This window comes from Ranitomeya variabilis, chromosome 7 (assembly GCF_051348905.1).
Source record: "Ranitomeya variabilis isolate aRanVar5 chromosome 7, aRanVar5.hap1, whole genome shotgun sequence".
Taxonomy (NCBI): domain Eukaryota; kingdom Metazoa; phylum Chordata; class Amphibia; order Anura; family Dendrobatidae; genus Ranitomeya; species Ranitomeya variabilis.
The window spans coordinates 62,524,041-62,551,915 of NC_135238.1; the positions used below are offsets into that span (position 1 = coordinate 62,524,041).

The following is a 27,875-nucleotide window of genomic DNA, read 5'->3' on the forward strand; positions in this document are numbered from 1 at the left end:
GTGTATATATATATATATATATATATATATATATATATATATATATATATATATATATTATACACACACACACACACATATGCAGTGCTCAGCATAACGTTTTCCATTCTTCAAGAACGACCCCAATTAGAGCCTGTACGCTAGATGGAGATTGATGCTCAACTTGTCTTTTCAGAATTCTAAATAGGTGTTTGGTTGGATTCAGATAAGTAGACATTCTTGGCCGTTGAATCAATTTCACCCTGTTCTTCAAAAATGCAACAGTGGCCTTAAATGTGTGTTGTGGATCATTGTCATTGTGGAAAAGTGCACATCTACCAAACGACAAGAAGCGATGGTAGCATCTGCTCTTTCTACAGAGCAGTACATCTGTGAATTCATGATACCATCAATGAAATATCTCTCCGACACCAGCAGCACTCGTGTAACCCCACATATGGGAACTGCCACCACCATGTTTCCCTATAAACACCATGTTTTTTATTTTACACTCCTCACCTCCATACAGTTTAGAACCAATCAGTTCCAAAACATATCTTGTTCTCTTCACTCCAGAGTATAGAATTCCAGTATTCATTTTTTCAGAATGGGTCCTGACAAATTCTAAGCTAGCTCTCTTTGTGCATGGGCTTTAGGAGAGACTTCCTACGTGGATGGTACCCATACATGCGATTCTGCATTGTACGGCGTATTATGTCACAGGAAATACTCACCCTGGTTTGGCTTTCACTAGTGATGAGCGAGTGTACTCGTTGCTCGGGTTTTCCCAAGCACGCTCGGGTGATCTCCGAGTATTTGCGACTGCTCGGAGATTTAGTTTTTGTTGACACAGCTGCATGATTTACAGCTACTACCCAGCCTGAGTACATGTGGGGGTTGCCTGGTTGCTAGGGAATCAAGCTGTCTAGTAGCTGCAATCATGCTGCTGCAAGGAAAACTAAATCTCCGAGCATTCACAAACACTCGGAGATCACCCTAGCGCGAGCTTGGGAAAACCCGAGCAATAAGTACACTCACTCATCACCACTTTCTATTTCTTTGGCTACCTGCAGTGAACTTACATATGGATTTTCTTCAACCCTTCGCAACAGAAAATGCTCTTGTTTAGGTGTTAACTTCCGTGGTCGCCCTGGACATCTGGGAGATGGCTGCAGTTCCATCTTTGTAAATTTTTTGTATCACTTTTACTACAGTTAAACTTTGTTGATCTTTTTAAAGCCTTCACTGTTCTTATGTAAACAAATTATTTTCCCTCTAACATTTCTCTTCCACGTGGTGCCATTGCATATAGCATGAAATTGAAAGGTGTTTTCTCTATTAATTAGTGCCCTTTTTCAGTCAACTGTCTGGTGGACTCATTACTGAATAATTAAACTTACCTGTGGGTTGAATTTTTGTTAACTAGAATTTTGAAGGCTAAACTTTACCTTTGCTCCTAAGACTTTCGTTGGTGGGGAGTCATTTTGCAACATATAAATTAGTTCAATACTATATTGCCTAAGGAAAATTACTTTTTTGGGAGTGCAAAATGAAAAATCTTGAATGCAATCAATGGCGCACACTTGTGGGAACATCTTGTAGTAAGGTATCCCATAGAAAATGTTGATTCTGAAATTTGTTGGCATGTACTCATTCATTTTATGCTAAGCACTGTATATATGCATGTAGGCAGAGATAGATATACTTTGATTTTTATGGACAAGGATTTAAAAAAAAAAGTGATTACATTTTTAAACAAAAAATGATTTTATGTTCGAGAAACGCTTGCAGGCCCAAAATTGCTTTTCACATTTTTTTTTCTGTTTACCATCAAGGTACAACATAGAATGTAAACCATTTAATTAAGGAAAATATTAGAAAGCAATAAAAAAAATATTTTAAAAGCATGGTTCCAGGAAAGTGAGGGGATTGGGGGCAGCTGGATGTTTTAAATATACAATAACAATAAATCACGAGTCGAAAACCACCATTATTATCGGAAGTTAAGAAAAATCAATGACAAAATAAAGATTTCTTAGCCACAATATCTGAGAAGAGCAGCTAATTTCTAATTAACTTGACCCATGAGAATTTAAGACAGGCAGTAATAACCATTTATTTTGGTTTAGAAGCCATAATGTTTGGTAGCTGGACACTGGAAAAAAAATAAACTATTTTACTATGGATTTTGGCTTCGTTTAAACTCAGCTCAGCAGAACTGGAAGCGACTATTCCATTAATTTAATACTTTAACCATATGTGAAATCTGTACTTCATGCATTGTGTATGATCTCGTCCAAGATCTCAATCTGTGCATGCACCGCCATTTTCCCGAAGCCCACAGCTGGGATATGTACGGGAGAGTGGATTTAAGCTCATCGGCGCCCTCAGCATCGACCCACTCCTCCTGCCGCCGTCGACCTACTGAATCAGTGACTCAGACTCCTGTGACCCTGTTCCACTGCCCCCCCCAGGTAAGACACCTTCGGATTAGAAGACGCATCCCCTTTTTACTACCAAATATTAATCCGAAAAATACGGTATATATTTAAACTACCAGGTATGGATGCCTAAAAAGTATTTGCCCTGCCACTCTATACACAACACATTTACAAAGCATATAGATAAACTACGTGGCCATTGACAAATCATTAAAGAAACAGTTCCAACAAAAATGTTATCCCCTAAACCTTTCTAAATAACTTTTTACTATAGTTTTGTGTAGTTGTACTAAAATACTTACCAATCGCAGTCTTATCTAGTTTCCAGCGCTACTCTGGTCCTTTTCTGGGGCCCTCTTGCTGGCTTTCACAGGAACTGCTGTGCTAAATAGTTTCATTAAAGCAAGTTTATGGAGTTTCAGAACAAGGCTCCATAGACTTATACCTCGATTGCGACTTCTGGACCATATATAAACTCCAGTGTGATCTGGCGATTATGATTTGCAGAGTACCTGAGCTGCGCTGGAAACTGGAGAAGTCAGCGATTGGCAAGTATTTTAATACAACTACACTAAATTACATACATATTTAGAAAGGTGGAGGGTGTATTTTTTTAATCAGGAGTGCTTCTTTAAATACTTAATTGCAGCTCTCCTCTTTTATGGTACCTCTGGGGGCCCAACAGTACACGAGCCTGTGTGTGACTTCTTCATCTGCTGTAGTTACACCCGCCGTAGTTCCAAAATTTCATCTGAAATTCTTTGGAATTATAATTATAAAACATACCCACCCAAGATACTCTTAAAGGGAACCTGTCACCCCGTTTTTTGAAGATGAGCTAAAAATAGCGTTAAATAGGGGCAGAGCTGGGCGTTACATTAGTGTCTTTGTGTGCCTTTATTACCCACCTATGCTGCCGAAATACCTTTGTAAAGTCGCCGTTTTCTGCTGTCACTCACGCTGGTCTGGTCATATGGGCGTGGTGACAGCGCTGTTTCTCCCCCAGAAACCTGCTCATCATTACGTTGGTGGCGTAGTGGTGTGCGCATGTCCAAAGTGAAGATCCACTGCCCAGGAGATTCAAAACAGCGCGGTCTTCGCTATTCGCCATTTACCGGTGGGCGCGGCCATCTTTCTTGTGGCCGCGCGTGCGCAGATGGAGCGCTCTGCTGCCCGGGGCTTCAGGAAAATGGCCGCCGCGATCTCCATCTGCGCACGCGCGGAATCCCGCGGCCATTTTACAACAATGATGAAAGCTATAAAAATCAAGTGCAAGAGCTTAAGTCACGGTTTAGTAAAAGAGGTTATCCCAATCACATTTTACGGCAGGCAGAATTGCGGGCTGACAATCTTTCCCAACTGGATCTTCTAAAAAAGGGCAGTTATAAACGTAAAAGAGGTAATGGAATAGATAATCACAATAAGAACAAAGGGATCTTTACCTTTATATTTAAACACAGCCCATTGGACAATGAAGTCCATTCTGCCATACGGAAAAACTGGCATGTTATTGAAGGCGATACTGATTTTCGGAATCTGACTGTGTGCCACCCGCGTTTCGCATACAAACGTTCGGTAAATATAGGAGATCTTGTGATAAAAAATCGTATTTCCACAAATGAGATTGATTGGATAAAAAAATCCCGCCCGCACGGTAACTTTAAATGCGGCAATTGCAGTATGTGCCATTTACATAAAACTACGAATCCCCTTAAAGTGGGTACTTTAATGCATACGGTTAAGGATTTTGTGACTTGTAAAACCAAATTTTTAGTCTATGTAATTACTTGTCCGTGTAACCGGTTTTACATAGGGAAAACAATTAGGCCCCTTATGGTTCGTTTCCGTGAGCATTTTAACTCTGTGCTCACTGGAAAGGGCCGTGTTCGCTTAGTCAAACACATACAAGAGGCGCATGGGGGGGATCCTAATCTGCTACGCTTTGCTGGACTAGAAGTGGTTAAGTTTCCGCAGCATGGCGGTGATCACAATAAATTACTCCTTCAATGTGAAGCGAGATGGATCCTCAAAACCAATGCGCAAGGCCCGTGGGGGCTTAATGATAAACTGGACATGTCGATTTTCATCTAATCCGCAAAAAACTAGAGAAAGTGTTGTTGTTTTTAATCATTGTATTTTTATGTATTATATGTGGTACGTCATACGCCTATTAAAGGAAATGACGTTACCTGCACAACTCACATGGACCCGTAGAAGCGCTTGTGCGCGAAACGGCCGTCGTTCGTCTCGTCTCCACCCGCTCCCTCTCTCCACCAATGCCCTATCCTGCACCGCATTGGTATGTGAATGTTCTTTTCATGAATTAAATATTATCTACACTAGAAGAAAACGGGTGAGTGCTGCTTCTCATTTTTCTCTTCTTAAAACATTTTACCTTTACCACCTAAATGTTGCCAAGATCTGAGGCCGCTATTTGGCTGTGAGTTGAAAGGCAACCATCAAGACCAAACAACCATAGTCTCAGGGTGCTGATGGGGTTAAAGAGGGAGCCCCTATGATCTGCTAACCATCCAGGTGCCGTAGCCACTATCGAGAGCAGCGTCTGAGGGGTTGAACAGCCATGGTCGGTCTCAACAGCGATCATCGCTGATGCCACAATCCCATAGAGAAGACCAAAGGTATAAAAAAGTATATCCAGATGAAAGGACTAGGTTACGGAGTAAACCATTCCTGTAAAGCGATACTGGCAATCACTATCCAAAAGTTTCACAGGGACTGTTGGTCATGGAATTGAAAACGGGAAGGTTTTTTTTTTTTTTTACAGAAGTTTATGGGGGAGGACCAACTTTAACTTGCTCTTTTACAAAATGTTTATCTAATATTGATGCTGGTCATTCAGAAACTTTCCCTCCTGCAAACTCTGATCTAAAAAAAAAATATTAAGGCGCCATTCCAGCTTTGTTTTTTGTTGCACCGCTGGAGTGGTGCTTTAAATGTAAGTCCTCTGCCCCCCCTGTCTCATACTCCCCTTCAGTAGCCATCATCGTTTTGCAGCATAGCTCCTGTCTGTCTCCAGAGAAATGTGACGGGTCGGGAGCTCCTGTATTTCATGAAGTGGCGCGAAGGTCACTCTGTTACAAATCTAGGAGAACCTCATTCTGGCTTGCCTAGACTTGTACTGAGAGCTTGTAAGGTAGCGTCTGACTTCCGTCCCGTCAGAGGCTGCACCCACAAGATGGTGTCACAGGATAGGAGCAGCGCAAAAAAAAAATAAAAAAAAATAAAAGAAATCGGGAAGACGCCGGAGGCTGACTATATGACCGGGCTCAGAGGACTTGCATTTAAAGAGACATTCCAGTGGTGAGAAAAAAAAACATTGGAGTGGTGCTTTAAATTCATGGCATAGTTCACAACCGTCACAGCATAGCAGTAAGGAAAAGCAGTAAAAACAATAATATATTTACAGAGAATAACCAGCCATATATAGACACAAATATGAAATGGTAAATGTGCAGATATTCAAAATCCCAATTCTCTGTTGTCTGTAATTTCTCAGCTCAATAACTCCCTATATGACACGTCTGGAAATTATCTATGGAAAGTGAAGAAACTGAAAGGCTCCAAAAAGTCTGAACTATCCGTCATTGTTTTCCTTTACAAATTAAATCTATAGTATAAATTAAGTTTTTGTCCTCTTCTCGCTCCCAAAAATAAACAGGTCGGTTTAACTATCCACACGTAGTAAGTAACACAAATTGTTAAATTGTAACTAGAGCATAGCGGAGTGTGATAAAAGACACTAGGCACTCAATTATAACAAATCAAGAAGCCAAATAATACAAAATACATTATTTATTACATTTTTCCAAAATGAGCAAAACACATAAAAAAAGAAAACTGAAAAACTGCAACAAAAGTGAAATATCACTCCCTTTTTATTTACACAATTCTTGTCCCTGAATATCTTCACTCCCTTTTTATTTACACAATTCTTGTCCCTGAATATCAAGATACAATAAAATACACATAAACCAATGTAGTAGTTGTGCTCATAAATAGTGAACATTCGTCTTTAGGGTTAACCTTGTGCAGAGAGTTGGGAAGAGCTACAGAAGTAGAAATGTGATCTGGCTTTTTGATGTTGGGAAATCAGTTGACTGCTGAACGTCCAGCGGAAACTAATGGTAACAATAATTAAAAGTCCCTCAAGAGGAAGGTTAAAAAGCCACAGAATAAAGTCTGGCAAGGTCCTCCCGAGAAGCCAACAAGTAAATATGTAATAAATTATATGTTCATCTACTTTATGGGTGAGGCCACACATAGCGGTTGATGTGCACACGCAAACCACAACAGCATATGGTTTGGCAGTGTGGTCTTTGGCTTTAAATTGTCACCGACACACACTAGAGTCCAAGCTCCATGCGAATGTGAACCTTGGTTGTATTAGAACCCAAGATGGCAATGCCTGAAAGTTACAATGCGTAAAAAGGAGAGAGTCATTAAAACGGGAACATGCAACAGTCTGCGTGAGACCAGTCATCTTCCTCTTCAACACCTGACCCCCTTCTTCCAAACTTGTTTCTCGCCTGGCTAAGCTCATTTTCTTATTTTGAAGGTACTACACGACCATTAAGGAACCCACATGGATTTCTGTAGACTTGTGCTACACTCCAGAGTCTCCCAAGTCACGTAGTATGCTCCTCTGTGAAGAACAATCATGTACTGTGCCGTGTTACTAGAAAAAAAAAGGGTTATTTAGTGGAGAAATGTTTGGCTAAAAGTTTTATTCTTAGACTGGCGCAACGAAAGAAGAAAAAAAAATACAAGTAGCAATACTCGGCCTTAGGTCACGATGACACGTTCAGTATTTGGTTAGTATTTGTAAGCCAAAATCAAGAGAGCAAAAGTATAATAGAAACACGTCACCATTTCTCCATGTTTCACCCGCTCCTAATTTTGGCTTGCAAATACTGAACGTGGCCTTAAAGGGAATCTGTCAGCAGGTTTTTGTTATCTTATCTGAGAGCAGCATGGAGTGGGAGCAGAGACTATGACTCTGGCGACGTGCCACTTACTAGGCTGCTTGCTGCAGTTTTGAACGAATCCAGTAAGTGATATATCTCTGGAATTAGTGACTGTGCCCCTAGATCATACTGCACTCAGATTAAGTGATAAAAACCTGGTGACAAAATCCCTTCCCCGTTACAAGTATCCGGTCATTAATGGCCTCGACCTTCTGGTTCTGCCTCGACACATAGGAAAATATGCCTGCTCAGTCATTTAGTGGCCTTAGTGGTAAAATGAGACAAGATGGTAGGGACCATTGGGGACTGGGTATCATCTGCACGAGAGCTATGCGGGGTAGGACAGGTGAGTATCACTTCTTTTATTTTTCTAACCAGCCATTTGTAGAAACAAAATGTTATTTTGCTGAATTTCTATTGCCCTGTACACACAGTCACGGGGCTACCTATATTGCATATATGTATCTCGATCACGGGCAATGTTCTTTGTGACTCCTGCTATTTTATAGCACAAGTCTGCAATGACGTCAGTCTTCAGTGTGATTCCTATAAGTGTGTCCTAGAAGTGTGAAGATTAATTTAGAATTAAAACCAGAATTGAACCAGAAGGGAACTGAAGGTAACTGGACACAAGTCACTGTAAACAATGTTTCTGTTTGTTTTCACTTTCACCCCTACAATCCTTCACTTTCTGCTAACTCCCCTAATCCCAACACCTAGTAAGGAACTGTTCATCTCTTCTTCAATCCTCCCCATCCATCTCACATCCTCCTCAGAACTGTTCCTTAACATACAATCCTCTGTCTCAAAGCACAGACAGCCACCTCATGCCCTCTCCTGCTCCCACCTTCTAAAACTTTCTCTGCTCCTTCTCACTGCTGGTGATATCTCTCCAAATCCTGGTCCTCCTCACCACATTCCCACAGTCATTTCTACCTCCCATCCACGCTCTATCACTAATTTCCGTAACCTCTCTAACCTTATACCCATTCACCCGGCCCCCGCTTCCCCAGTCCCACTAACAGGAGCTCTGCGGAATGCTCGCTCTGTCTGCAACAAGCTTTCTTACATCCATGATCTTTTTATTACTCACAAACTTTCCTTCCTCGCCATCACCGAAACTTGGCTCACCCCTTCTGACACAGCCTCTCCTGCTGCACTCTCGTATGGTGGCTTCCACCTTTCTCACACACCCCGCCCCAGCAGCAAGCATGGCGGAGGAGTTGGTTTTCTCCTGTCAGATAACTGCTCCTTCACACCAATCCCATTGCCACCCTCTGTTACCCGCCCTTCCTTTGAGGTGCACTCTGTGCGCATCTACTACCCCTCCAACTGGCTGTCATTTACCGCCCCCCTGGGCCAGCCACCACCTTCTTTGACCACTTCACCACCTGGCTACTTCATTTCCTTTCTGCGGACATCCCCACTATCATCATGGGCGACTTCAACATCCCCATTGACACTTCCCTCTCAGCTGCCACTAAACTTCTATCTCTCACTTCCTCCTTCGGCCTCACTCAATGGTCTTCCGCAGCCACTCACAAAGATGGTCACACACTAGACCTCATCTTCACCCGCTTCTGCTCCCTATCTAACCTCTCTAACTCACCTCTTCCTCTTTCTGACCACAATCTACTAACATTCTCTTCCCTCTCCACTCCTTGTCTACAATCCCCACCCCACAAACTTGCACACCCTTGCAGAAATCTTAAACACCTTGATCTATACTCACTCTCTGAATCCCTCCTCCCTCTCACAGACATAAGTTCCCTACACAATGCGGATGACGCTGCCGCTCTATATAACACCACAATAGCTGCAGCTTTGGAATCTCTTGCCCCTCTCACACATACCAAAGCTAGCAAAATCAACAGACAGCCCTGGCACACCAGCCTGACCAAAGAACTGAAGCGAGCTTCCAGGGCTGCTGAGCGGAGATGAAAAAGATCCCACTCCAACGAGCACTTAATCGCATTCAAACAGTCCCTCACTACTTTCAAGACCACACTCGCCACAGCAAAACAAACCTACTTCTCATCTCTCATATCCTCCCTGACTCACAAGCCTAAACAGTTATTCAACACCTTCAACTCTCTCCTCCGTCCCCAAGCACCTCCTCCCTCCCCACTCATCTCAGCTGAAGACTTTGCCTCATTTTTCAAGCAGAAGATTGAGGACAGAGACAGTTTTAGTCGACAACCCCAGAGCCCTTCCTCCCAACTACCCAGCCCTCCACCTCCAAAACCAACTTCTCCACCATTACAGAAGATTGACTCTCCACTCTACTCTCAAGATTGCATCTCACCATCTGTGCATTTGACCCGATCCCTTCCCACTTCATCCCAAACCTCGCCAGTCTTCATCCCAACTCTAACCCATTTCTTCAACCTATAACTAACAACTGGTGTTTTCCCCTCAAGCTTTAAAAATGCCTCAATCACACCTATCCTCAAAAAGCCCTCTCTTGACCCATCCTCTGTATCTATCTATTGCCCTATATCACTTCTTCCCTATGCCTCAAAACTACTGGAACAACATGTCCATCTTGAACTGTCCTCCCATCTATCTTCCTGCTCACTCTTCGACTGCTTACAATCAGGCTTCCGGTCACACCACTCCACTGAAACTGCCCTAACTAAGGTCACCAATGACCTATTAACCGCCAAGAGCAAGCGACACTACTCTATCCTCCTCCTCCTGGACCTGTCCTCTGCCTTTGACACAGTTGACCATTCCCTATTACTACAGACCCTCTCATCCCTTGGCATCACAGACTTGGCCCTATCCTGGATCTCGTCGTACCTAACTGACCGAACATTCAGCATCTCCCATTCACACACCACCTCCTCACCTCGCCCCCTATCTGTCGGAGTCCCGCAATGTTCAGTTCTAGGGCCCCTGCTCTTCTCCATTTACACTTTTGGCCTGGGACAGCTCATAGAATCTCACGGTTTTCAGTATCATCATCATCTCTATGCTGATGACACACAGATCTACATCTCTGGACCAGATATCACCACCCTACTAACCAGAATCCCTCAATGTATATCCGCTATTTCATCCTGCTTCTCCGCTAGATTTCTAAAACTTAACATGGACAAAACAGAATTCATTGTCTTTCCCCCATCTCACGCAACCCCCCCAACGAACCTATCCATTACAGTAAACGGCTGCCCACTCTCCCCAGTTCCACAAGCTCGCTGCCTCGGGGTAATCCTTGACACTGATCTCTCCTTCAAACCGCATATCCAAGCCCTTTCCATTTCCTGCCGCCTTCAATTCAAAAATATTTATCGGATCCGTACATCCCTAAACCAAGAATCTGCAAAAACCCTAGTCCATGCCCTCATCATCTCCCGCCTTGACTACTGTAACCTCCTGCTCTGTGGCCTCCACTCTAACACTCTCGCACCGCTCCAATCTATTCTAAACTCATCTGCCCGACTAATCCACCTGTCCCCCCGCTATTCCCCGGCCTCTCCCCTCTGTCAATCCCTTCACTGGCTCCCCATTACCCAGAGACTCCAGTACAAAAGACTAACCATGACATGCAAAGCCATCCACAACCGGTCTCCTCCATACATCTGTGACCTCGTCTCCCGGTACTTTCCTGCACGCAACCTCCGGTCCTCACAAGATCTCCTTCTCTACTCCCCTCTTATCTCCTCTTCGCACAATCGCATACAAGATTTCTCTAGCGCATCACCCCTACTCTGGAACTCTCTACCACAACATATCAGACTTTCACCTACCATCGAAACCTTCAAAAAGAACCTGAAGACCCACCTCTTCCGGCAAGCATACAACCTGCAGTAACCACCAATCGACCAAACCACTGCACGACCAGCTCTATTCTCACCTACTGTGTCCCCACCCAACCCTTGTAGATTGTGAGCCCTCGCGGGCAGGGTCCTCTCTCCTCCTGTACCAGCTGTGACTTGTATTGATCAAGATCATTGTACTTGTTTTTATTATGTATACCTCTCCTCACATGTAAAGCGCTATGGAATAAATGGCGCTATAATAATAAAAATATATATATATATATATATATATATATATATATATATATATATATATATATATATATATATATACAGTGCCTACAAGTAGTATTCAACCCCCTGCAGATTTAGCAGGTTTACACATTTGGAATGAACTTGGCATTGTGACATTTGGACTGTAGATCAGCCTGGAAGTGTGAAATGCACTGCATCAAAAAAGAATGTTATTTATTTGTTTATTTTTTTTTTTAAATTGTGAAAAGTCTTTTCAGAGGGTCATTTATTATTCAACCCCTCAACCCACCAGAATTCTGTTTGGTTCCCCTAAAGTATTAAGAAGTAGTTCAGGCACAAAGAACAATGAGCTTCACATGTTTGGATTAATTATCTCTTTTTCCAGCCTTTTCTGACTATTTAAGACCCTCCCCAAACTTGTGAACAGCACTCAAACATGGTCAACATGGGAAAGACAAAGGAGCATTCCAAGGCCATCAGAGACAAGATCGTGGAGAGTCACAAGGCTGGCATGGGGTACAAAACCCTTTCCAAGGAGTTGGGCCTACCTGTCTCCACTGTTGGGAGCATCATCCGGAAGTGGAAGGCTTCTGGAACTACTGTTAGCCTTCCACGGCCTGGACAGCCTTTGAAAGTTTCCTCCCGTGCCGAGGCCAGGCTTGTCCGAAGAGTCAAGGCTAACCCAAGGACAACAAGGAAGGAGCTCCGGGAAGATCTCATGGCAGTGGGGACATTGGTTTCAGTCAATACCATAAGTAACGTACTCCACCGCAATGGTCTCCGTTCCAGACGAGCCCATAAGTTACCTTTACTTTCAAAGCGTCATGTCAAGGCTCGTCTACAGTTTGCTCATGATCACTTGGAGGACTCTGAGACTGACTGGTTCAAGGTTCTCTGGTCTGATGAGACCAAGATCGAGATCTTTGGTGCCAACCACACACGTGACGTTTGGAGACTGGATGGCCATCCCTACAGTCAAGCATGGTGGTGGCAGCATCATGCTGTGGGGCTGTTTCTCAGCCAAGGGGCCTGGCCATCTGGTCCGCATCCATGGGAAGATGGATAGCACGGCCTACCTGGAGATTTTGGCAAAGAACCTCCGCTCCTCCATCAAGGATCTTAAGATGGGTCGTCATTTCATCTTCCAACAAGACAACGACCCAAAGCACACAGCCAAGAAAACCAAGGCCTGGTTCAAGAGGCAAAAAATCAAGGTGTTGCAGTGGCCTAGTCAGTCTCCTGACCTTAACCCAATTGAAAACTTGTGGAAGGAGCTCAAGATTAAAGTCCACATGAGACACCCAAAGAACCTAGATAACTTGGAGAAGATCTGCATGGAGGAGTGGGCCAAGATAACTCCAGAGACCTGTGCCGGCCTGATCAGGTCTTATAAAAGACGATTATTAGCTGTAATTGCAAACAAAGGTTATTCCACAAAATATTAAACCTAGGGGTTGAATAATAATTGACCCACACTTTTATGTTTAAAATTTATAAAAATTTAACTGAGCAACAAAACTTTTTGGTTTGTAAGATTTATGCATCTGTTAATAAATCCTGCTCTTGTTTGAAGTTTGAAGGCTCTAACTTATTTGCATCTTATTAAACCTGCTAAATCTGCAGGGGGTTGAATACTACTTGTAGGCACTGTATATATATATATATATATATATATATATATATATATATATATATATATATATATATATATATATATATATATATATATATATATATATACACACACACTCACTGGCCACTTTATTAGGTACACCTGTCCAACTTCTTGTTAACACTTAATTTCTAATCAGCCAATCACATGGCGGCAACTCAGTGCATTTAGGCATGTAGACATGGTCAAGACAATCTCCTGCAGTTCAAACCGAGCATCAGTATGGGGAAGAAAGGTGATTTGAGTGCCTTTGAACGTGGCATGGTTGTTAGTGCCAGAAGGGCTGGTCTGAGTATTTCAGAAACTGCTGATCTACTGGGATTTTCACGCACAACCATCTCTAGGGTTTACAGAGAATGGTCCGAAAAAGAAAAAAAATCCAGTGAGCGGCAGTTCTGTGGGCGGAAATGCCTTGTTGATGCCAGAGGTCAGAGGAGAATGGGCAGACTGGTTCGAGCTGATAGAAAGGCAACAGTGACTCAAATCGCCACCCGTTACAACCAAGGTAGGCCTAAGAGCATCTCTGAACGCACAGTGCGTCGAACTTTGAGGCAGATGGGCTACAGCAGCAGAAGACCACACCGGGTACCACTCCTTTCAGCTAAGAACAGGAAACTGAGGCTACAATTTGCACAAGCTCATCGAAATTGGACAGTAGAAGATTGGAAAAACGTTGCTTGGTCTGATGAGTCTCGATTTCTGCTGCGACATTCGGATAGTAGGGTCAGAATTTGGCGTAAACAACATGAAATCTTTGGGATGTGGTGGAACGGGAGATTCGCATCAGGGATGTGCAGCCGACAAATCTGCGGCAACTGTGTGATGCCATCATGTCAATATGGACCAAAATCTCTGAGGAATGCTTCCAGCACCTTGTTGAATCTATGCCACGAAGAATTGAGGCAGATCTGAAGGCAAAAGGGGTCCAACCCGTTACTAGCATGGTGTACCTAATAAAGTGGCCAGTGAGTGTATATGTATATATATATATATATATATATATATATATATATATATATATATATATATATATATATATATATATATATATATATATATATATAATTTTTGGGTCGCTACTATTAGTATAACTCCAGTCATGTTCTTCGTCCAGTGGCTACGTTTGTGAACAAGTGAATGAGATCTCTCGAGGCGATTTAGAGATGTTCAGGATTCTAGCAGACACATCAAGGAGTATATTCTGTCATTGCTATTAATTTCTCCAGAAATGCTGGATGAGCTACAAGTCAGACGCGCTGCACGAGGTCATCCTTCACCGCATGCTTGGAGACGTGCCAGGGATTTGCGATGATGTAATTAAACTCTACATCCTGGTTCTCCAGTTTTATTTTGATAAGACCGGAGTACATAGCTATAAAGAAGTATATATTGCGGATGAAAATAAAGTCACTATATAAGACAACACAACAGAAACGCTAAAGTAAACCTGAAACGAGAAGCTCCCCAAGCATCATATCCTTTTCTATGACAACTATATATATAATACCTTTCCCCAATTGAAATGCTTGTTTGGCCATCATCCTCTCTACCAAATCCCCCCATACTAGGAAAGGACCATAGGCAGCGGCCAGACAGCTGTGGTGGCCGCCTATCTCCAGACAACAAAAAGTTTGGGCAATGGCATTAACGTGCTTAATACTTCGTTCTCACAACATCATCTGTTAGGGAAGAATTTTTAACATCATCTGCTAGGGAAGAATTATTTTTTTTTTAGACACATAGGACAGTTGACCAGTCAGCTGTAGACCACTTTGTCCTAACACAGGGGTGCACAACCTTTGGAATGGGGGCCACATGCAGCATGCAATAACATTGTGTGTGACCCACAAACCATCTGATCACAGAAACGAGCGTTCGATAGAAGGGATCAGGGACAGGCAAGCACTAATGGATCCCTATATATTGACAAAATGGGGATCTTCTGGCACCTGAGTGACACTCCAGTAAGAAGTAGATGAAGGAGAGCTGTGGCCATGCATGTGTGCAGTGCAACTATCTTCATTGTAGTTTTATAGAACCAGTGTAACCCTTGGTTGTCGACAACTCACAAAATCCACCATAGCGAGAGCTACATGCATGTATGGCAGAATTCCCAATGTTTGGCATGGGATGACCTCCTGTGTCGCCCTTAACCGATCTCTTGTACCACATATTTAGAACTCAAGAGATCCAGAACTGCTTGTGCATGAAGTTGGCTCTCCCTACCGTAGTTTATGGTGGGATGCAAAATATCTGGCTTTTTCCAAAAACTTCAACAACAAGGATTTCCGATAACACTATGGAGGCAATATGAAGCAACTATAGATGATTTTTACAGGTATTACGTCAGTTACGTACTGAAGCTGGTATATAAATGTAAGTGAGGATAGACTATTAAGAAGGTAGATAAAGAGGGACTACAATCAACTTCGAAACCACCGTAGATTAATTTAAGCAATGAAAATAGATTTACTTCTGTTGACCATACCTGGTACTTTGTCAACGGACGCAAAGACAGAGCGTTGTACGGTGGGGTCACTCCCAACACGCCGAGATTGTTCATAAAACCGGAAGGGAAGATGCTGAGCTGATGAAGAACTATGTCCAAAACCAATCACTTCTTTAGAAGACTGGACTGGTAGATCTAAAAGAGCTGGACAAGGAGAGAAAAATGGCAATTACCAGCTTTGTCATGCTAGTGGAGGACTTCTACCCAATTTAGGGGTGTAGCAGCTGAGGAAAAAAAAAACAAATCTTCACTAATTTGTTCATAGGCTGAGACAGGATGAAGCGGCTTGGACAGTCACATTCTTTTATGGATTCATCATTAAAATGAGGTGTTTTGAGGGGGGATCACGACTTTAGTGGTGTTTCATTTCACTTCTCTACAGATTTCAACATGCAAATTCAGTTGAACAAAGAAGAACACAGGTCATTTGTTGGTTAAAAAATGTTGGCCTAGAATTTTCTGGTTTATAAAATACAATTTCAAATATTATATTAAAAAATTCTGAGTTAATAAAAGAAGGGATCCTCCTTTTGGGATTCCCTTTAAGATGTATATAAAAAATGGAGGAACTATTCTCCGCAAACTTATTAAAGCAAAGACTTTTACAAATGTGATATTATATCAGTCCTCATTAAATACACATTGACTTTGCATGTATTTCCAGTTTCTTATAAAGCCAGGCTACATGCCAATTCTTGATAGAAGTGAAACTATTAATTAATAAAATCAGGTAGAGATACAACTCCGAGGTCACTTCTCTAAGTTACAAAAAAACAAAACCTGAATTAATGGGAAATCAAACAGTACAAATTACAGTAAATCGAGAAAATATATTATATTCAAAAATGTCCCCACGTTAGACAAATACATACTGTACTGTTTTAACTTCATATATTCTTGATCTGCTTGTTAAAAAGGTTGTCAATCACTGGAAGATTTTTTTCTACACATGAACAGTTTTTAAACAATAAAATGTAAACTCACCTTTAGGCTGTGTGCACACATTGCATTTTTTTCGCTATAAAAATGCATAAAAAAACGCATACATTATGCATCCCATCATTTAGAATGCATTCTGCAATTTGTGTGCACATGATGCGTTTTTTTTTCCCGCGAAAAAAACGCATTGCGGTAAAAAACGCAGCATGTTCATTAATTTTGCGGATTTTTCGCATTTTTCCCGCCATTTAATGCATTGGGAAGCTCCAGGAAAAAAACGCACTAAAACGCGTCAAAAACGCGCAAAAAACGCGCAACAAAACGCATGTGGATTTCTTGCAGAAAATGTCCGGTTTTGCTCAGGAAATTTCTGCAAGAAATCCTGAACGTGTGCACATAGCCTTACACCTTCCTCCCCCAGAGCTTTAGGGCAGGCCGTCCAGATGTCTCTGCTCCATTTGTTGAGAACCAGGGTTCTGGCGAGAACCAGGGCCACTACAGCAGTCAGAGCCAATGATTGGCTGTTTCTCTAATGACGCTTTTCTAGTCACCTGATTATCACAGCCAATCATTGGCTGCAGTGGTCCCGGTGAGTTCCGAACAGAGCAGACATCGTTTCCAGAACCAGGGCAGAACTCCAGAGGGGCGTGCGCAGCACACCTATGTAATTATGTTCATAGGTCCATGTTCCTCAATATAATTTCCTCCTCTCACATTTAACCACCAGTTCCATAAGAATCTAGCTGGCTCCAGACCCATTTATTTATTTATTTTTTTGGTGGGGTGGAGTGGAAAGAAACTGGAATACTTAGAGAATATCACAAACTGATCTGAACACTTGGCTTGCACGGAGACCTCATGTTTTTTTTTAAATTGGACATGTATCAATGTACTGTACGTGACTAATAAGTGTGAAAATGTAAAATTCCAGCCCAACAGTTGAGACAGAAATTTTGATGGTAAGAAAAAAAACAAAAGAAAAACGTTTAAAATAAGTTTCTTGTTCTGGATAAAAACAGTCTGGTTGACACCAGCGAAGTCGTCGGAGTCAGAGACCGTTTTGGATCGAGTTGGAGTTGGTACAAATGTATCAACTTCAGCTTTAAAAAATAAACCACCATTTAGATAGGTTTAGAAATGTTAATATAAATATATTTTATGATCTATCAACCTAACCCCAGTTATAAAGATGATACCATTCACTAACGTAAATTTGTCCTTACTAATTATAGGCCATTTATAAAAGGAGTTGGACTTTGGACTGGAGCGGAAGTGTGGAACAATAGAAATGTCGGCAACCTGACTTACCGACAACAGAGACCTGGCTGACACAGTAAGGGCACGGTCAGACAACTATAAATCAGACAAAAACTAGCCCGCAGTGCTCAGACTAGCCGCAAATCACGATCCCCAAGTTTTACAGCTGCATAGAAAAATATGACGCGGTTGCAAATGGATGGGGAGAGCTGCAGGCCAGTCCATGCATTGCAGTCCGATTTATACATCTTGACTGTGCCCTTTTAGGAAAAAGTGCAATTTTCATGGCATATAAATAACTCCGCTACCTCAATGTCATCTTAACAGTTCAAAAAACCCAGATGAGTACTTAGATCATGAAGGTTTTGTGCGATCATTCATTAGTCCATGGGGAAAGTATAAGATCTGCCTAGTGACACAAAAATACCACCTGCTGCGTTCAAACATAAAAATACCACAAAACACCTAAATAGAAGCAAAACTCCAGGCTTCCTCCTTACTGAAGCTAGTTTTATCGATACACATAAGGCTAAAAGCACCTGTCTAAAGTGTGGAACCCTTTCATTCCACCAGAATCGCTCTGACCTTTCGAGGCATGGATTCCCCTAGATCACCGACGGTGTCCTCTGGTATTCGACACCAGGATGTTAGCAGAAGAACCTTTAAAGGATGGATACCTCCCACTCAAAACCTAAAATGTAACTATACATGGCACATTTATACTGAACGTACCTCCAGTGGTGTAGCGTAAGCAGGCTCAGAGGCAGTCTCCTACGCAAAATTCTTAGGGGCGCCAAATTTGCAAAAAAAATGAAAAAGTAGAAAGTGGTGGAGCCCTCTGTTCCAAATACGTGTGGAAGTGCACATGCCACAAATCACTGGGCTAGCGCCTCTGAACTGTAGCAGCATCAACGTGACGCCGATAGTGGAAGAGCAACGACCCATAGGCTCCCTACACCACCATTCTCCGTCCTACAAGAAATCAGCGTCCAGGCACAAGTGACGCAATGACATTACTGCATTGCACCGCCGGCACGGCACAGAGGCGGCAGTGTTACTTTTGGCGGGGGCACTCATCGGGCATCATTTCTTTTTCAGGCATCACTAAAGTGCATTAATATTTTAGACATCAAGTACTCAGGGGAATTATTGGTTTTAAGGGGGCAATCTAGGGTCTAATTAGTGGGTTTGGGTGCAAAATATTTGCCTAGCTTCTCACCCCTTACCCTGCCGTTGAATATAGGGAATTAAAGGGTTATTTTGTATACTTGGTTGTTTGGTAGCTGCTATGCACATCAAGTACCTTTAGTTTAGCTCTAGGTACTAGGGCTCATTCAGAAAAGGATATTATAGTGATATAAAAGCCGATATATGGATGTCAAATATGGACACATAGATGTACGGCAGATGACAAAATGGATGAAACTTGTCCGATTATTTTCTGGATGATAATTGGACTAATTTTTCATACCCTGCCTTAGATATATGTATAGTCCCTTTCTCTCCGATCCATCTATGGGTTGGTGGACTATTCCGACAGCGCTTCACCAGATTTAAAGCTTTCATTATACATTTAATTTTTGAGCTTTTACAGAACCATTACAATTATGAGATGCCATCTCTGTGACGGACACTATATTGGCTGCCATTACTTAATATTACAGCTCTATAAAAATGTGCAGTTATAGTAAATGGAATGATTTATAATAATGAACGACCCAACAAATCAATATGGATCAAAAAAAAAAAAAAAAAAAATCAAACTGGGGACATTTTTCCTAGAAATATTCACAATGACATAATTCGTACAGTGTGTAAAGGGTAACTGTTAAACTGAATAGTTAAAGGGAATCTGTCACCAGGTTTATGCCATGTAATCTGACAGCAGCATGATGTAGAGACAGAGACCCTGATCCTAGCAATGCGTCACTTACTGGGCTGCTTGCTGCAGTTTTGATAAAAATAGCTCTTTTTGCTGTTAAAGAACTAGCAGTTCTCTGAATGCTGAGCTGAGTATAACCCTGCCCACACCACTGATTGGCAGCTTTCTGTATGCACTGATATGCAGTTTGCAGCCAGATTCAAGTTTCAGATCTACCTCTTGTGGGAGTGTCCTTCCGTGTAATACAGGTTGGATATGAGATCAGTGTCTATCCAGGGAGCTGTTCATTTGTTTTATACTGTACTTTTCCCCTTCACTATAGCCTATTATATTGGCCCTATAAGATCATTTCACCCTCTCCTCTGTAGATCTGTGTACACTCCCCACCCCAATGCTATCTCTAATGGTTCTAGGATGCTTTGTGCCCAGCAGTTCGCCCCCAGCAGTTCACCCCTGGGTACATTTCGCCCCAGCATTTGGCCCCCCAGGATGTTTTGCCCCCGCACATTCCACCCCGCACATTTCGCCCACAGCAGTTCGCCCCTGGGTACATTTCGCCCCCACACATTTCGTCCCCAGCAGTTCGCCCCCGGATGTTTGTACCCTTGTGGTTCATGAATTCCCGTCCATCATCAATGTTTCGCCCCCAGCAGTTTGCCCCCAAATGTTTCTCCTTGTAGTTCAGCTTGGAGAGTCTCCCAAAATCTTAAAATATAACTTTTTAATAGAGATATTTAAAAATGGACAAACATATCACACCTACAATACATGAATAAAGTGCACAAGAATAAAAATAAAAGTGCCGAAAACAGTGCTCAAGAATAAAAACTGGCTTGGTCTCACCAAATATACACGGACGGATACCCACAGTTGTTCGAAGGAATCCACAGGGGGTCCATGCAGCGGGGTAAGGTGGGGAAAATGGGGTCCGTTCCCCAAACCACTGTCGTGCCCCTGTAATGCTCCTGTCCTAACAAGGACAGGTCCCAAGTGAGCCCTGCTATGGAAACCCACCAAATGTAAATAAAGGTAAAAACACCTCCCTTTGCGTTTCCACCCCAGTCCTGGGGATTCATCAGGGGAGTTCTAAGTAGCCATTAGGCCATATGTTATTATATCTTAGAATAAATGTCCGTAAATGCTACATAACCGCGTTGCCTAAGAATTCCTGAGAATTAGGGATACTCAGCCACTGCTGTTATCCAGCATTCCCTAAACCCCACAAAGGTTGTTGTACAATTTGTTCTGAGTATGCTCATACCCCACATGTGGGGGTAAACCACTGATTGGGCGCATGGCAGAGCTCGGAAGGAAGGAGCGCTGTTTGACTTTTCAATGCAAAATTGACTGGAATTGAGATGGGACACCATGTCACGTTTGGAGAGCCCTTGATGTGCCTAAACATTGAAACCCCCCCACAAGTGACACCGTTTTGGAAAGTAGATCCCCAAGGAACTTATCTAGATGTGTGGTGAGCACTTTGAACCCCCAAGTGTTTCACTACAGTTTATAACGCAGAGCTGTGAAAATAATTTTTTTTTTTTTCCACAAAAATTATTTTTTTAGCCTCCAGTTTGGGTGCATGGCAGAACTTGGAAGGGAAGGAGCGCCGTTTGGAATGCAGACTCAGATGGAATGGTCTGCAGAGCCCCTGACATACCTAAACATTAGAAACCCCCAACAAGTGACCCCATATTGGAAACTAGACCCCCCAAGAAACTTGTCTAGATGTGTTGTGAGAACTTTTAACCCCAAAGTGTTTCACTACAGTTTATAACAAAAAGCCATGAAAATAAATTATTTTTTTTTTTCCACAAAAATTATATTTTAGCCCCCGGTTTTGTATTTTCCCAAGGGTAACAGGTGAAATTGGACCCCAAAAGTTGTTGTCCAATTTATCCTGAGTACGCTGGTACCCCATATGTTGGGGTAAACCCTTGTTTGGGCGCATGAAAGAGCACAGAGCACAGAAGTGAAGGAGCACTGTTTTACTTTTTCAACGCAGAATTGGCAGGAATTGAGATCGGACGCCATGTCGCGTTTGGAGAGCCCCTGATGTGCCTGGACAGTGGAAACTCCCCAATTCTAACTGAAACCCTAACCCAAACACACAGCTAACCCTAATCCCAACCCTAACCCTAATCCCAACCGTAAATGTAATCCAAACCCTAACTTTAGCCCCAACCCTAACCCTAATGGGAAAATGGAAATAAATAATTTTTTTTTAATTTAATTATTTTTGCCTAACTAAGGGGGTGATGAAGGGGGGTTTGATTTACTTTTATAGAGGTTTTTTTAGCGGATTTTTATGATCGGCAGTCGTCGCACACTGCAAGACGCTTTTTATTGCAAAAAATAGTTTTTGCGTCTCCACATTTTGAGAGCTATAATTTTTCCATATTTTGGTCCACAGAGTCATGTGAGGTCTTGTTTTTTGCGGGACGAGTTGACGTTTTTATTGGTACCATATTCGTGCACGTGACTTTTTTTTATCGCTTTTTATTCCGATTTTTGTGAGGTAGAATGAACAAAAAACAGCTATTCATGAATTTCTTTTTTTTTTTTTTTTTTTTGGGGGGGGGGGGGGGAGGAGGGGCGCGCTTATACTGTTCCGTGTTTGGTAAAATTGATAAAGCAGTTTTATTCCTCAAGTCAGAACGATTACAGCGATACCTCATTTATATCATTTTTTTATGTTTTTGCGCTTTTATACGATAAAAACTATTTCATATAAAAAATAATTATTTTTGCATCGCTTTATTCTGAAGACTAACTTTTCTATTTTTTCGTTGATGACACTGTATGATGGCTCATTTTTTGCGGAACAAGATGGCGTTTTTGCGGTACCATGGTTATTTACAGTTAGGTCCATATATATTTGGACAAAGACAACATTTTTCTACTTTTGGTTATAGGCATTACCACAATGAATTTTAAACAAAACAATTCAGATGCAGTTGAAGTTCAGACTTTCAGCTTTCATTTGAGGGTATCCACATTAAAATTGGATGAAGGGTTTAGGAGTTTCAGCTCCTTAACCTGTGCCACCCTGTTTTTAAAGGGACCAAAAGTAATTGGACAATTGACTCCAAGGCTATTTCATGAACAGGTGCGGGCAATCCCTTCATTATGTAATTCTCAAATAAGCAGATAAAAGGCCTGGAGCTGATTTGAGGTGTGGTGCTTGCATTTGGAAGGTTTTGCTGTGAAGTAAACATGCGGTCAAAGGAGCTCTCCATGCAGGTGAAACAAGCCATCCTTAAGCTGCGAAAACAGAAAAAACCTATCTGAGAAATTGCTACAATATTAGGAGTGGCAAAATCTACAGTTTGGTACATCCTGAGAAGGAAAGAAAGCACTGGTGATCTCATCAATGCAAAAAGACCTGGGCGCCCACGGAAGACAACAGTGGTGGATGATCGCAGAATAATCTCCATGGTGAAGAGAAACCCCTTCACAACAGCCAACCAAGTGAACAACACTCTCCAGGAGGTCGGCGTATCAATATCCAAATCTACCATAAAGAGAAGACTGCATGAAAGTAAATACAGAGGGTTCACTCCATGGTGCAAGCCACTCATAAGTGTCAAGAATAAAAAGGCTAGACTGGACTTTGCTAAAAAACATCTAAAAAAGCCAGCACAGTTCTGGAAGAACATTCTATGGACAGATGAAACCAAGATCAACCTCTACCAGAATGATGGAAAGAGAAAAGTATGGGGAAGGCGTGGTACAGCTCATGATCCAAAGCATACTACATCATCTGTAAAACACGGCGGAGGCAGTGTGATGGCTTGGGCATGCATGGCTGCCACTGGCACTGGGTCCCTAGTGTTTATTGATGATGTGACACAGGACAGAAGCAGCCGAATGAATTCTGAGGTATTCAGAGCCATACTGTGTGCTCAGATCCAGCCAAATGCAGCCAAACTGATTGGTCGTCATTTCATACTACAGATGGACAATGACCCAAAACATAAAGCCAAAGCAACCCAGGAGTTTATTAAAGCAAAGAAGTGGAATATTGTTGAATGGCCAAGTCAGTCACTTGATCTCAACCCAATTGAGCAGCATTTCACTTGTTAAAGTCCAACCTTCAGACAGAAAGGCCCACAAACAAACAGCAACTGAAAACCACCGCAGTGAAGGCCTGGCAGAGCATCAAAAAGGAGGAAACACAGCGTCTGGTGATGTCCATGAGTTGAAGACTTCAGGCAGTCATTGCCAACAAAGGGTTTTCAACCAAGTACTAAAAATGAACATTTCATTAAAAATTATTGAATCTGTCCAATTACTTTTGGTCCCTTTAAAAACAGGGTTGCACCTGTTAAGGAGTTGAAACTCCTAAACCCTTCATCCCATTTTAATGTGGATACCCTCAAATGAAAGCTGAAAGTCTGAACTTCAACTGCATCTGAATTGTTTTGTTTAAAATTCATTGTCGTAATGTCTATAACCAAAATTAGAAAAATGTTGTCTCTGTCCAAATATATATGGACCTAACTGTATATCTGTCTTTTTGATCGCATGTTACTCCACTTTTTGTTTGGCGGTATGATAATAAGGCGTATTTTTTTACCTTTTTTTTACGGTGTTCACTGTCACTAGTGGGACAGTTTTATAGGTCGGGTCGTTACGGACGCGGCGATACTATATATGTGTACTTTATTGTTTTTTTTTTTATTTAGATAAATAAATGTATTGTTTTTTTTTTATTTAGATAAATAAATGTATTTATTGGAACAATATATACACTCACTGGCCACTTTATTAGGTACACCTGTCCAACTTCTTGTTAACACTTAATTTCTAATCAGCCAATCACATGGCGGCAACTCAGTGCATTTAGGCATGTAGACATGGTCAAGACAATCTCCTGCAGTTCAAACCGAGCATCAGTATGGGGAAGAAAGGTGATTTGAGTGCCTTTGAACGTGGCATGGTTGTTGGTGCCAGAAGGGCTGGTCTGAGTATTTCAGAAACTGCTGATCTACTGGGATTTTCACGCACAACCATCTCTAGGGTTTACAGAGAATGGTCCGAAAAAGAAAAAAAATCCAGTGAGCGGCAGTTCTGTGGGCGGAAATGCCTTGTTGATGCCAGAGGTCAGAGGAGAATGGGCAGACTGGTTCGAGCTGATAGAAAGGCAACAGTGACTCAAATCGCCACCCGTTACAACCAAGGTAGGCCTAAGAGCATCTCTGAACGCACAGTGCGTCGAACTTTGAGGCAGATGGGCTACAGCAGCAGAAGACCACACCGGGTACCACTCCTTTCAGCTAAGAACAGGAAACTGAGGCTACAATTTGTACAAGCTCATCGAAATTGGACAGTAGAAGATTGGAAAAACGTTGCTTGGTCTGATGAGTCTCGATTTCTGCTGCGACATTCGGATGGTAGGGTCAGAATTTGGCGTAAACAACATGAAAGCATGGATCCATCCTGCCTTGTATGGAGCATCTTTGGGATGTGCAGCCGACAAATCTGCGGCAACTGTGTGATGCCATCATGTCAATATGGACCAAAATCTCTGAGGAATGCTTCCAGCACCTTGTTGAATCTATGCCACGAAGAATTGAGGCAGTTCTGAAGGCAAAAGGGGGTCCAACCCGTTACTAGCATGGTGTACCTAATAAAGTGGCCGGTGAGTGTATATTTTTCTCTTTATTTAGGAATTTTTTTTTTTATTTTTTTTTTACTTTTTTACATTGCCCCAGGGGGGGACATCACAGTATAGTGACAGATCGCTGATCTGACACTTTGCAATGCACTGTGTCAGATCAGCGATCTGACAGGCAGTGCAGGGAGGCTTCCGGGTGCCTGCTCTGAGTAGGCGCTGGTAAGCCACCTCCCTGCAGGACCAGGAAGGCCTCCCGTGGCCATTTTGGATCCGGGCCTGCAGGGAGGAGGAGGTCCTCGGAGCAACGCGATCATATCGAGTTGCTCCGAGGGTCTCACGGAAGCACGAAGGGAGCCCCATCCCTACATGATGCTTCCCTGTGCCGCTGGAATGCTGCGATCATCTTTGATAGCAGTGTGCCGGGGGTTAATGTGCCAGGAGCCGTCCGTGACTGCTCCTGGCACATAGTGCCGGATGTCACTTGCGATAGTCAGCTGACAACCGGCCGCAATCCCTGCGTGAGCGCGGCTGATCGCGCTGGACGTACTATTCAGTCCATGGGAAGTAGTGCCCACCCCACATGGACGGAATAGTACGTCCAATGGTAGAAAGGGGTTAAACAAGCTCCATTGACCCTACTGAAGACTTTAGCGCTTGTTTATCGGCCTGTGTAACAGTGAACAATGGGGACAGAATGATCACTAATAGATCACTCTGTCCCAAACAGCACCATGTTATCAGCAGCACATCTGCAGTTTACATTGTGCGATGTGCTGCCGAGAATAATGATTTTGTTTTCCGCCAGAAACAATCCAATCACCTGATGAATGAGCAGCCTTTCACTTTTTTGTTGGACGATTGCTGACATGTTTTCACCTATGAACTTTTATCTGCACTGCCGGGATTTATAAATGTGGATACTACACACACTGTATGTGACACACACACACACACACACACACACACACATTAGGCACAGCACACACATAAGTATATACAGATAGAAAGTACACACACATGTATATACATGCAACACACACTTCTATACATGTGACATACACACGTATATAGACAACACATACACACCTGTATATACACTGCCTTGCGAAAGTATTCGGCTCCCTGGAACTTTTCAACCTTTTCCCACATATCATGCTTCAGACATAAAGATACCAAATGAAAATTTTTGGTGAAGAATCAACAACAAGTGTTACACAATTGTGAAGTTGAACGAAATGTATTAGATATTTTAAATTTTTGTGGAAATTCAAAAACTGAGAAGTGGGGCGTGCAATATTATTCAGCCCCTTTACTTTCAGTAAACCCACTCCAGAAGTTCATTGTGGATCTCTGAATGATCCAATGTTGTCCTAAATGCCTAATGATGATAAATATAATCCACCTGTGTGTAATCAAGTCTCCGTATAAATGCACCTGCTCTGTGATAGTCTCAGGGTTCTGTTTGAAGCACAGAGAGCATCATGAAGACCAAGGAACACAACAGGCAGGTCCGTGATACTGTTGTGGAGAAGATTAAAGCTGGATTTAGATACAAAATGATTTCCAAAACTTTAAACATCCCAAGGAGCACTGTGCAAGCGATCATACTGAAATGGAAGGAGAATCATACCACTGCAAATCTACCAAGACCCGGCCGTCCCTCTAAACTTTCATCTCAAACAAGGAGAAGACTGATCAGAGATGCAGCCAAGAGGCCCATGATCACTCTGGATGAACTGCAGAGATCTACAGCTGAGGTGGGACAGTCTGTCCATAGGACAACAATCAGTCGTACACTGCACAAATCTGGCCTTTATGGAAGAGTGGCAATAAGAAAGCCATTTCTCCTTGATATCCATACAAAGTGTCGTTTAAAAGTTTGCAACAAGCCACCTGGGAGGCACACCAAACATGTGGAAGAAGGTGCCTTGGTCAGATGAAACAAAAAAAAATCGAAGTTTTGGCAACAATGCCAATCGATATGTTTGGGGTAAAGGCAACACAGCTCATCACCCTGAACACACCATCCCCAATGTCAAACATGGTGGTGGCAGCATCATGGTTTGGGCCTACTTTTCTTCAGCAGGGTCAGGGAAGGTGGTTAAAATTGATGGGAAGATGGATGGAGCCAAATACAGGACCATTCTTGAAGAAAACCTGTCTGAGTCTGCAAAAGACCTGAGACTGGGATGGAGATTTGTCTTCTAACAAGACAATGATCCCAAACATAAAGCAAAATCTACAATAGAATTGTTCACAAATAAACGTATCCAGGCGTTAGAATGGCCAAGTTAAAGTCCAGACCTCAATCCAATCGAGAATCTGTGGAAAGAGCTCAAAACTGCTGTTCACAAACAATCTCCATCAAACCTCACACTGAGCTCGAGCTGTTTGCCAAGAAAGAATGGGCAAGAATTTCAGTCTCTCGATGTACAAAACTGATAGAGACATACCCCAAGCGACTTGCAGCTGTAATCGCAGCAAAAGGTGGTGCAACAAAGTATTACGTTAAAGGGGCAGAATAACATTGCATGCCCCACTTTTCAGTTTTTGAATTTTCACAAAAATTTAA

The 27,875-nt window shown here is 42.4% G+C and overlaps 1 protein-coding gene across 10 annotated transcripts in view; it reads right to left on the bottom strand.

The window, feature by feature from the left end:
• CLEC16A (C-type lectin domain containing 16A) overlaps window positions 1-27,875 on the bottom strand; it is a 265,133-nt gene that overhangs the window by 46,230 nt on the left and 191,028 nt on the right. For 8 of the 10 annotated variants that reach the window (XM_077275189.1, XM_077275188.1, XM_077275191.1 and 5 more), the window contains one exon: window positions 15,585-15,749. In XM_077275189.1, the coding sequence (XP_077131304.1) occupies window positions 15,585-15,749 (165 nt within the window). Of the gene's footprint in view, window positions 1-6,215; window positions 6,309-6,351; window positions 7,117-15,584; window positions 15,750-27,875 lie in introns of those variants that run through there. The other 2 variants (XR_013218206.1, XR_013218207.1) reach the window with 1 other exon arrangement.